At 45.8% G+C, this 11,508-nt stretch overlaps 1 protein-coding gene and 1 long non-coding RNA gene across 2 annotated transcripts in view; both read left to right on the plus strand.

The window, feature by feature from the left end:
- The first annotated feature begins 736 nt into the window (after nucleotides 1-736).
- Nucleotides 737-7,750, plus strand: LOC107182920. The gene is made up of 3 exons (XR_001513678.1): nucleotides 737-747; nucleotides 2,672-2,674; nucleotides 7,663-7,750. It is a non-coding gene; the product is annotated as an uncharacterized LOC107182920 (long non-coding RNA).
- A 2,578-nt stretch (nucleotides 7,751-10,328) lies between these two features.
- Nucleotides 10,329-11,508, plus strand: part of BSX (brain specific homeobox) — a 5,196-nt gene continuing 4,016 nt past the window's right edge. The window contains exon 1 of the mRNA XM_006762755.2: nucleotides 10,329-10,721. Within this exon, the coding sequence (XP_006762818.1) occupies nucleotides 10,460-10,721 (262 nt within the window). The 5' untranslated portion in view covers nucleotides 10,329-10,459. The remainder of the gene's footprint in view (nucleotides 10,722-11,508) is intronic.

Here is an 11,508-nt window from a genome sequence, read left to right on the forward strand (position 1 = left end):
AAGTATTCCTTGCCAAGAAATGCTTTTTCTCAATAAACTCCTGGAAAGCTTCTGATCTATGTTTCTGTGCTGGTTTCTGGACACTGGGTACTGAGCAGGCACTAACTTTTATTATTGTTCAACTTTCTTTTTATGGTTGAATGGCATTTTCACTCTTTAAAATATATATATATATATAAATTGATTTCAGAGAAAAAGAGAGAGTGAGAGAGAAACATCAATGATGAAAGAGAATCATTGATCGACTGCCTCCTGCACACCCCCTCAACCTGGGCATGTGCCCTTGACCAGAATTGAACCCAGGACTCTTCAGTCTATAGGCTGACGCTCTATCCACTGGGGCCACACCGGCTAGGGCTGCAGCATGGTTTCAGATTGCTTTTCTAACCTTTGTGTTTTCTGTAACTGGAAGTGAGGTGAACCTGATTCGATTCGGGTTAGACATTGGCGGGGATGCTTCATAGGTGCTGGTGTGCACTTCAGTTTGCACCACATTGGGCACCGTGATGTCTGGCTGTCCTCACGAGGGATGCTCACATTAGTCACAGAGTCAAGTGGGGGTCGCCTGCTTGCTTCATATAAACTCACACTTTCTTGTTTGGGAGCAGCAAGTAATCTGTAGGGGATACTTTGTCATTAAGCATTACCCAGTTTCTCTCATTCTACAGCCATAGTCCTGCGAGGGCCTAGGTCCCTGCGTTAGACAGTTTACTATTTTGTGCAGCACCTGGTAGTGCAAGATCTGTAGTAATATTCAAATACTCGCTGAAGGAGTGAATGAATAAATGGATGGATGCATGAGGTTTCAGCGAATAAAATGAAAATTTTAACTTAATGAGAAATTCTGCAAACCTGCTTGTGACTGACACATTGGCAAAGGGGTCCAACACTGTTCGGAGTGCTGAAATGCTAACAACTGCATCTCGAGTGATTCAGGGCTTCTAGCCTCAGCTTTGCAACTAATTTGCTGTGTAACTTTGGACAAATCACTTACCATTTCTGGAGCTTATTTGTACTACAAGGAATACAAGAAGGAAACAAACAAACCAACCTGTAAGATTCTACCAGCCTAAGCATTCTAGGATTAAATAAATACAAAGAGCTATATAGACAAGGTAGGTGGAGCCTACAGATCTTGATCTCACTTGAACCTGGGTTTTCTTGTACAGTCTAGGCTTGTGGTGTTTAATGAACTTACAGGTTGTCATAGTAACCATCCTCCCCACAGCTTGTTATCTAATAACTAGCCATTCAACCATTACCAGGTAGGATCTTCGCCCCGTTTCATATTGAACTGGAAAGGTGACCAGGGATTGATAAGCCTTCATACCATTTTATAAACAATAGAAAATACTTGCTTCTTTCCCCAGCAAAGTCAAGTCCTCCAGGCGGGATCACCTGAGTGGTTCTCTCATTGATGCATTTACTTATTTATCCATTATTCAGTCAGTCCATTTTTGAGCTCTTACCATGTGCCAAACATTGAACTCAATGCTTGGGGTATAAACTTTGCTCTACTGAGGGAGAGAAGTTCTTAAAGAGGCAGTTGCCCTGGCCAGGGTGCTCAGTGGTTAGAGCATCGGCCTGCATACTAGAGGGTCTTGGGTTCAATTCCAGGTCAAGAACACATACCTGGGTTGTGGTTTCGTCCCCCTCCCACCCCCCATTGGGACAGGTGTGGAAGGCAACCGATTGATGTGTCTCTCTCACATCGATGTTTCTCTCTCCGTCTTTCCCTCTCCCTTTCATTCTCTCTAAAAACATCAATGGAAAAATTTCCTCGCTCCTTGGATAAGGATTAAAAAAGAAAAGAAATGAAATGAAAAGAGGCAGTTTCCATACAGTGAGAAAAACATTATGATGTCAGAAGTAGATGGTGGCATAGAGACAGGGCCCCTAACACATCTGGGGCCTTAGGGAGGCCTCCATGAGGAAGTGACTTCTTTCTATGGAGAATTGTATAGATAAGCAGAGTAGAGTGAGTATGGCTAGATAATAAGTGTTCCTGGCAGAGAGGGTAGCATATACGAGGACTCAGGGTTGGGAGAGAATATGGCATGTTAAAGAGCTTAGAGCACTGGGAAACCACTAATGATTTTTTTTTGAAACGTTTTTCATTGTGGTAAAATATACATAAATACTATCAAAGGATTTTCAACTCGAACCAACACAACCAGATCTGCACATTTGAATCGCCACTCTGGCAGTAAAGAAAGGATTGGAGTGACAACGGGGAACGGAGACGGTGAGCAGTTAAGGTCGTGCCGCTGTCATGGGCGTAAGCGTCTTGCAGCAGTGTTTATATCTTCTAAGCTGCCACCGACGTGCCTCACATCCACAGAAATAACTAATAAAGATCTGTTGAATGAATGGATGGTTGTTTATTGGCTGAATGGACTTATTTCTGGAAACACCAAAAATTTACTTTCTGGACTTCCTAGTACCGTTCCTTTACGTCCTCATGCATGGAAACTTGAGCTGAAGTTTCCTAAATTACACCTCTGCTCAGAAATCCTTCATTGGCTCCTATGCTCACCCCGCTGTCCTCAAAAGTAAAAACAAAGCCTTCTGAGTATCTTTCAAAGGATTATCAATAAGAGCATGACTACATTTCAAAATACTACTCCAAATCCACTCCACTGATGCCAGTCTCAGAGTCCTGCAGATACAGTGTGTTCGCCGCCCCCCCCCACCCCCTCCCTCCCCGCTGTGAGTACTTGTACTGCTATCCTTAGCGGAGCAGTTTCATCACCTCCATTTCACCTGTACAAACTCTACCTTCCTTAATGGTCCAGCTCTAATATTGTGTCTTGCCCAAAGCCTTCACTCATTCATTATAATTGATAGATGATTTCAATAAAATTTTATAAAAATTAAAGCAAATTGTTCTTCATAGAGAGTGCATAAATTTGCATTCTTTGCATCAATGTATGAGTGATTCTTTCTCCCACAACTTTGCTAACAGAGTGGATTTTAAATTAATCAGATTTAAAAAATTTAATTCAGTAGTTAATGATGTTGTCTCAGTGTAATTAAACTTTTATTAGTCTTACTTTTAGTATTAGTAGCATTTTAAAAAGTTTAATGGCCATTTATATTTTCCTTCTTTTTAAATGTATTTTTATTGATTTCAGAGGGGAAGGGAGAAGGAGAGATCAAAACATCAATGAGAGAATCATTGATCAGCTGCCTCCTGAACGCCCCCTACTGGGGGATTGAGCCCGAAAACTGGGCAGGTGCCCTTGACTGGAATCGAAACAGGTACCTTCCATTCTGCAGGCTGACGCTGTATCCACTGAGTCAAACCAGCTAGGGCTATATTTTCTTTTTGTGTGTGAATGGTTGTGTGTGTGTGTGTGTGTGTGTGTGTGTGTGTGTGTGTGTTGGTCTATCTTGGCCCATTTTTAAACTGTGCTCTTGATCTTTTTCCTCACTGATTTGTAGTAACTTTTAAAAATTATGTTTTTATTTATTTTTTAGAGAGAGAAAGGATAAAGAGAGAGAGAAACATTGATGTGGAAACATTGATAGGCTGCCTCTTGCACACCCCCTATTGGGAATCGAGCCTGCAACCCAAGTATGTGCCCTGTTGGGCAATCCAATGGGCAATGCTTCGGTACCTGGGATGATGCTCAACGAACTGAGCCACTCTGGCTAGGGCGGCAGTAACATTTTATGTATAACAGATTATTCCTGTGCCTGCGATATGAGTTGCATATATTTTCTCCCAGTTTATTGTTCATCTTTTTTTCTTTGCTTATGATAGTTTTTGCCATAAAGAATTTTTTAAAGTTAATATAGTTAATTTTATTAATATTTTTCTTCTATGGCATCTAGGCTTATATGTTATACACAGAATGGCTTTTCCTATTTTAAGTTTAAGAAAATCTCTCCAATATTTTTCCTTTTGCTTCCTTTTAAAATTACTATCTTGATCATTGTAAGACATTGTAAGATCATTGTAAGACAAATTCGATATTATACTCCAATAGTGACAACATTTATACCTTCCATTATTACATATATTTTTTGGTCCACTAACTCCATTGTGTTAAAAATGAGAGTTAGAAGAATAAAAATCAATTTGAATTTATGAACAGTATTTTCAAACAAAATATAAATGATCCAGAATTTAAACAAAAACACCAAAAATTTAGTTCTGCACATGAGGCCCTTTTGGGAAATGTTTACAAGCTCATCTTTGTATCTAAAAATAGAGTTTGAAAAGGTCTTACAATCTCTTACATCAGAAATTCACAGTATATAGTGGTAGTAATGAATACCCCTTTATTTTCTTTTTAAAAAGTATACTTTCATTGATTTCAGAGAGAAAGGGAGAGGGAGAGAAAGATAGAAACATTAATGGTGAGAGATGCCCCTTTATTTTCAAAACTATGCATACTAGTTTGGTATTACTGTTAAAAGCACATTGTGTCATTGAGTGCTAAATTTTAACGCTGATAATAGAATTTGGGTGCTTTAGAATGGAAGAAGAGAATATTTAAAAAGCATTTGTGTTAGCTTATTGTTTTTGTTTTTGTTTTCCTGGTAAATATATTTGGCTACTCTTCTGGGACTTGAGGAAAATGGTAGAATTCTGGTAAGAAACTGATTTAAAGATCATTCACACTCTACTATATCCTTTTAGAGAATTAAGAAATGCTGCTGTATGGCCCTGGCCAGTTTGGTCAGTGGCTAGAGTGTCAGCCTGCCTACGGAGAGATCCTGGGTTCCATTCCAGTCAAGGGCACATGCCCAGGTTGCAGGCTCGATCCCCAGTAGGAGGCATGCAGGAGGCAGTCGGTCAATGATTCTCTCTCATCATTGATGTTTCTATCTCTCTCCCTCTCCCTTCCTCTCTGAAATCAATAAAAATAAAACAAAATAATAAAAAATAGAAAGAAATGATGCTATAAGATCTCTCATATTTCAAACCTTTAATTACCTTAAGGTCTTTCTTTCTATCACAAACTTTATGAAGCCTGTTTTGAATTGAGATGCCAAAGGCAGTATAGAAAACTTCACTAGAGAAAAGAAATGAAAGTTTTTGCTCTTAAAGACGGGCCCAGTCCTGAATGAACAAACTGGATGGGCTTAGTTCACCTTACCTGAGGAATACTGTGATTTAAGTACCCTCTCTTTGAATGTGTTTTCATGTGAGTTCACATCCTATTTTCCGGTATAAAAGAAGATGCATTTGCAGGAAGCATTCATGACGCCAGTTCTTTCTCTACACATGTCATCCACTTTGGTAGTGCTTAAAATAAAGTCCTCAGATAGAAGGGAGTTGAAACAGACAACAAGCAACATAACACAGAAATGTTATGAGTAAAGTGCGTTACTCAGATCCTCCTAAAATACATTTCTCCCCTTATTTGAAGGCCACAGTATAGGCAACTTGGCTAATGGAGCCAGTCTTTTCCTTTGATCATCAATAGGGGTATCTTTTTGAGAAACTAAGTCCTGGCTCAGATGACAGTTCAGATGAGACTGACATGAAAGAGAGTAGTATTGTTTAATTATTTGATCTCTGAGAAACATCTTTCTTCTCTTTAAATTAATTAGTAATTCTTCAGCTGAAGCCATAAGCAGCTCTATCATGTCTTGCAGATTGGGGTGGGAGAGGGTTTATTTGATCTTTTCTTTTTGCTCAAGGCAGTGTGCAGAATCTGATTGTATGTGTCAGCTACAGCTGGCCCTGGGTGACAGACTTTTAGTCAAATGAGAATAAAAAATTAGTGTAATGTGAGTGCATTTATTGAATCTCCTGAGGTTGGGAAGATGTGTGGTGAGTAGCCTGGAATATAGTAGATGCTCAATAAATGCTCATAATTATCTAAAATAATGGATGGATGAATGGCAAGTGTACTGGACTAGCTTCAGATCTGCTTTCCATTTTCTCTGTGTATGTAGATCTACACTGGAGAGGGATAAAAGGGATTGTGACCGTTAACTGGCCACGGGCTGTCCAATAGGCAACCAAGAGCCACAGGAGGCTCTTGAGCACTTGAAACCTGGTTGGTCTGAACTGAGATGTACAGCAAATGTGAAATACACACTGGAGTTTGGAGATTTAGTATTAAAAGGAAATGCAAAATAATGTCATTAATAATATTTATATTGATTACATGTTGAATAATATTTTTGACATATTGGGGTTAAATGAAATATATTAATATTTCACCTGTTTCTTCTTACATTTATTTATTTATTTATTTGAGAGGATGGAGGGGAGGGGGAGAGACAGAAAGAAACCGATTGGTTGCCTCCCCCACGAAGCCCTAGGATCAAGCCTGCAACCAAGGGGCGTGCTCTTGACCAGAATCAAACCTGAGACCCCTAAGTCCGTAGCCTATGCTTTAGGCACAGCCAAACCAGCCAGGGCTGTTTCTTCTTACTTTTTAAATGTGACTAGTAGAAAATCTAAAATTACCTATGCGGCTCATATATTTTTTTAAATATATTTTATTGATTTTTTACAGAGAGGAAGGGAGAGAGATAGTTAGAAACATCGATGAGAGAGAAACATCGATCAGCTGCCTCCTGCACATCTCCCACTGGGGATGTGCCCGCAACCCAGGTACATGCCCTTGACCGGAATCGAACCTGGGACCTTTCAGTCCGCAGGCCGATGCTCTATCCACTGAGCCAAACTGGTTTCGGCTGTGGCTCATATTTTTATTGAACAGTACTGCTCTAGACTTTACAGACAATCCAGGCAATGAAACATTTCTGCTTTTAAGGGCAAACTGCTTACAAGCTATCTGAGAATGTGACATGTACCTCTTACCCCAATGGCCCTAGGGACGTGGGTGGAGGAAGGCCTGTGGGCTCTGGAATGCCTCTTCCTCCAAACCTTGGACAAACAGGATTGCCTCTCAAGCGGGGGCTGGCCTCCCTGGCGGCCTCTGTCACCCACTGCAGAAGTAGGAGGGGCCGGGCATGAGGCCCCTGAGAAGGCGGGGCTGGGTTCTGTTCATCCCAGAGCTCCCCCTGGTTCTGCTCAGTAGCCCCAACACCGTAAGGACACTTCCCAGCATTTTGGACCTCAAGATTTCCCTGAGAGCTCTAAGAGCAGCGTGAGGCTCAACCCCTCAGGAACGTTTCCAGGACAAGACTTGCCTGCACAGCCTGTCCACCCGAGTGCTAAGCTCCGGTCCACAGGCCCATGGCAAGCCCGGCTGTGGCTACCTGAGCACCTGGGAGAAGGGGGTCTCCCTCATCCAGTAGGGTGTAGACTTAGGGATCCCTGTCTGCCTCCACTTCCACAGATCCCCTATTCTCACCCCTGTTCCCCCCAGGGGCCTGCTTTGGTGCTGGTGGCTGTTTACTTTCTCAGCCATGAGCTTTATTTATTTAGATATATTTTTATTGATTTCAGAGAGGAAGGGAGAGGGTAAAAGAGATAGAAACATCAATGATGAGAGAGAATCATTGGTTGGCTGCCTCCTGCAGGCCCCACACTGGGGATTGAGCCCGCAGCCCAGGCATATGGCCTGACCAGGAATCGAACTGTGACCTGGTTCATAGGTCCACGCTCAACTAGTGAGCCACCCCAGTTGGGCCCATGGAGCTTTTTTAAAAAATAAATTTATTGGGGTGACATTGGTCAACATGAACACAGAGGTTTCAGGTGTGGGTTTCTGTTACAAAACTGCATAGTGCACCGTGTGCCCAGCACCCAAAGTCAACTCTCCTGTCACCATGTATTGGGACCCCCTTCTCCCGAGACCCCCCTTCCTTCTGGCAACCACCACACTCAGCGGGCGGAGCGTTGTTTCCCAGCATCGCTGAAAGGGAGAGGGAATGGGAAAGGGGAAGTAAAACTCCCTTGCAGCCCTGGGGTCCTGCCCCTTCCCATAGCTATCTAGTTTTCGTCTCCATCTCTCCCTTCTCAGGTTCCTACTGAATGGGCAGTGCTGGGCTGCAGAACCGAGTCCTAGAAAGAGCAGGACCCAGAGAGGGAGTGTGAGGGGTGGACCTCCTCCGGCCCGGCCCCGGAAATGCCTTAGCTTGGGGGAGACCCAGGAGCTGAGTCCAGAGTCAATGAAATAAGGGGAAGAGAAAGGACCCAGAGGTGGTCTGCCCCACCCCCCTCTCCCGCTACTGTGAACTCTCTGAAATGTTTAAGGCTGAATTCTCTTCTGAGAAAACGTTTGCAGTGCCTTGGGTCAAAGGTAACTGTCTCCCCCAAACGGCGTTTACTGGCCCTACTCCCAGAGACATTCAACCACCTTTCCATTGCACCACCCGAGCAGAAGTTAGTCCCCATCCCTATCGAGGCTGAATTCCCATCTCCAAGGCTGAGTGCAAGTCAGTGCTTGTCCCCGCGTTGGCAGAGAGAAGAGGGGAACAGGCACGTCCTCAATCACCCCTCAGCCTTAGGGTCTTAGGAGACAGGATGGCTTGGTTTCCACTGGCCGGAGGCTCCACTGGGAGGCGGTGGACGGCACCCCCAGGGCCTCTTTATGAGTCTGGAGTCTGAGCCTCCTCAGTTTCTCTCTAGCGCTGCGGGGGTGGGGGGGTGGGGGGGATGACTGGACGGAACCAGGGCTAAGGACTAAGGCACAACTTCTGGAGCCTGCATTTTCCCTCTCCGTGGCCGCCTCTCGGTGGCCTGCTCTCCATCTTCAGCTCTTACCATGATGAACCTAAAACAAAAATCACATTTCAGACATCAGGACAAAGCATTCTGACTTTATTTAGATGCCTACTTGCTAAGATCTTATTTTAAAGTTATTTCCCCCTTCTTTCTCCTTCCTCTCAGTCTTCTCCCCTGTTTACCATTTTTACCAGGTCATCCATATGGAGCACGGCGCTCCCACTTCCTGCAGCACTGTAGTTTGGGGCCTAATTGATTCTGGTAATTAATTTGTTTTACCTGCTAGATCAGATGAAAATTCTACCCGGGCGCCCAAGGATTAGCACTTGGCTTTCTAACACCTCCTCTAATTACCTAATAGCATGGGTTGTGAGGACTCAGTGTCTATTAAAACACTTTTGCTATTAGCAGTAGTGATTGGAATTGTGATGACAACTAGATTTCAACAAATTAGAGCTTAAAAATGGGGAGATGGAAGAGAAGTGGCTTCTTTTAATTTCCTTGAGTTTAACACCAATAATTAGAGCAATTTTTGGAGATGCGAGCCAAAGTTAGCCCTGCTGTGCTGTAGATGATCAACTTCATTTTAGCAAATTGACTCAAGGGAAATAAATGTGACAGATTAGAAAAAGAGAAACAGGAAAACAAATATTGGGAGGGAAGGAAATGAAAAGAAAGGCTGGGAAGGGAATGGGAGACAAAAAACCCTAGCACAAGTATACTAGTATGTGTGTGTGTGTCTGTGGGGGGAGGTTGGGGGGGGATGGGGGAGGTTGAAAGGGGTAAGTCTAGCAGAAATAGCAAGCCCTGGGAGTGGAGTGAGGAGGAGATAATGAAATTTGATAGGAGGTGGAGACTGGCGTTAAGAGTAGCTCTGGACAGATTTACACAGACCATATTACTTGACTGATGCAGATATAACTTCCCTCACACCACCCTCTATAACTGAGGTCAAGAATATTATGATCCATCATTTTATTTATCTACCTCAACAATCTAGTCATCCCTCAGCCATCAATTTAGGGTGGGTCTATCAGACGTGGACTCTCTTCTCACTTCTCCTTTGCTTTCATTTTTCTAAATATTTATTTTTAAAAAATACATTTTTATTGATTTCATAGAGTAAGGGAGAGGGAGAGAGAGAGAGACATCAAAGATGAAAGAGAATCAGCTGCCTCCTGCACGCCCCCTACTGGGGATCGAGCCGGCAACCTGGGCATGTGCCCTGACCAGGAATCGAACCATGAGCTCCTGGTTCATTGGTCGATGCTCATCTACTGAGTCACACCCTGCAGGGCCATTTTTCTAAAATTTTAAAACTCAGATCCAAATGCCAAAATAAATGCCTTATCCCTATTGCTTTGGGCCTTTTAAGTGCTTTCTGTTCTCTAAAGAGGAGTTGTTGGGGGACAGAGACTTTGTCTTTTTAGCGTTCTTTAAAAACAGCTGGGAGCAAACAGCTCCTGCAGTTGGAGGGGCAGAAATTAAGGTGGAGAATTTTGGTAGGAGCAAGAACCTGGTCTCCTCCGCTCTCCCGGGTCTGGAAGGCCGGATTCAGCACCGCCCACAGCTCCCCGCCACGCCCCGAGCCCGCACCGCCCCTCCGCTGCCGGCAGCCTCGCCATTGGCTCTCCTGGCCCCCTCTCCAAGCTGCCAATTCTCCTACACTCAGACCCAACCTACCCAGGAGCTAGTCTGCTCGCCTCTAGCGCCAGGGGTAGCCCAGGGCCGGGGGAGAGCCTGGAGATCCCAGCCTCGAGGGGTGGCTGTCGGCTCCTGGCCAGGCGTGGGGAGCCGCTGCCTGCTCCCTACACTTCCTCCTGGGCCTTCTTTCTGTGTTGGGGGGCTCGGACCAAGATGAACCTCAACTTCACCTCCCCGCTACACCCGGCGTCTTCTCAGAGGCCCACGTCTTTCTTCATTGAGGACATCCTGCTGCACAAGCCCAAGCCACTCAGGGAGGTGCCCCCCGACCATTTCGCCAGCTCCCTGGCCTCCCGGGTGCCTCTGCTAGACTATGGCTACCCCCTCATGCCCACCCCCACCCTCCTGGCTCCTCACCCCCACCACCCTCTGCATAAGGGAGACCACCACCACCCCTACTTCCTCACCACTTCGGGTAAGTAACGGGTCTCCAACTGTGGGAGCCTAGAGAAGGCCATGGCGGTCGCAGCCTGGCCTGTCGCCTCCTTCCTTCCGTGAGTGAGAGGTAGAAGGTGAGGGCTGTGGCTGTGAGCAGCAGAGCTCGCTGGCCGCATGCCCACCCACGGGTGACTCCTGTCGCTCTGTGCCCTTCACCATGGGGGACATGCCAGCGAGAGGGGCTGGAAGGGGGGTGCTGTTCTTGGTGGCGGGCAGTGCCCAGTCCCCTCCCTCGGGGTCTTTCTGGCCACTTGGTCCAGCTCTCAGTCCCCACTCGCTGTCTGCCTGCTCGAAGGGAGACCCCGGCCCCTTCACCCCCTTGGACAGACCTCAACTTTGTAATCGGAAATCCACAGGGCCCTCCCAGGGCTGCGCACTCACCGCCCAGGCGGCGAGGCCTAGGAGTGAACGAGGGTTGGGATATTCTGAGGACGGAGGTTTGGGCGCCAGAATAAGGGAAAAGGGGTAAGAAGAAAAGAGGGAGGGACGCGGCTGCCCTTTAACTCTCTTTACTCCCAACGTCTCGCCTTTAACTCACAGTCTTAAGCCCGTCGCTGGCCTCTGGGAGCCCGGCCCCAAAGCACTGTGGTTGCAGACCGGGCGAGAGAGAGCAGGCACCGGCCGCGTCTGGTGCGGGGCGGCGGGGACGCCAGGTGTTGCCGCCTCTCTCCGGAAGCCCCGCCGCCTCTCCGGCACTTCCATTCCGGCCGGAGTAGGACACAGTCACTCCCCGAGGCCCGGCGGGGCTGCGGAGACACGAGGCG

The sequence above is a fragment of the Myotis davidii genome, unplaced genomic scaffold, assembly GCF_000327345.1.
Source record: "Myotis davidii unplaced genomic scaffold, ASM32734v1 scaffold839, whole genome shotgun sequence".
In the NCBI taxonomy this organism is placed as follows: Eukaryota; Metazoa; Chordata; class Mammalia; order Chiroptera; family Vespertilionidae; genus Myotis; species Myotis davidii.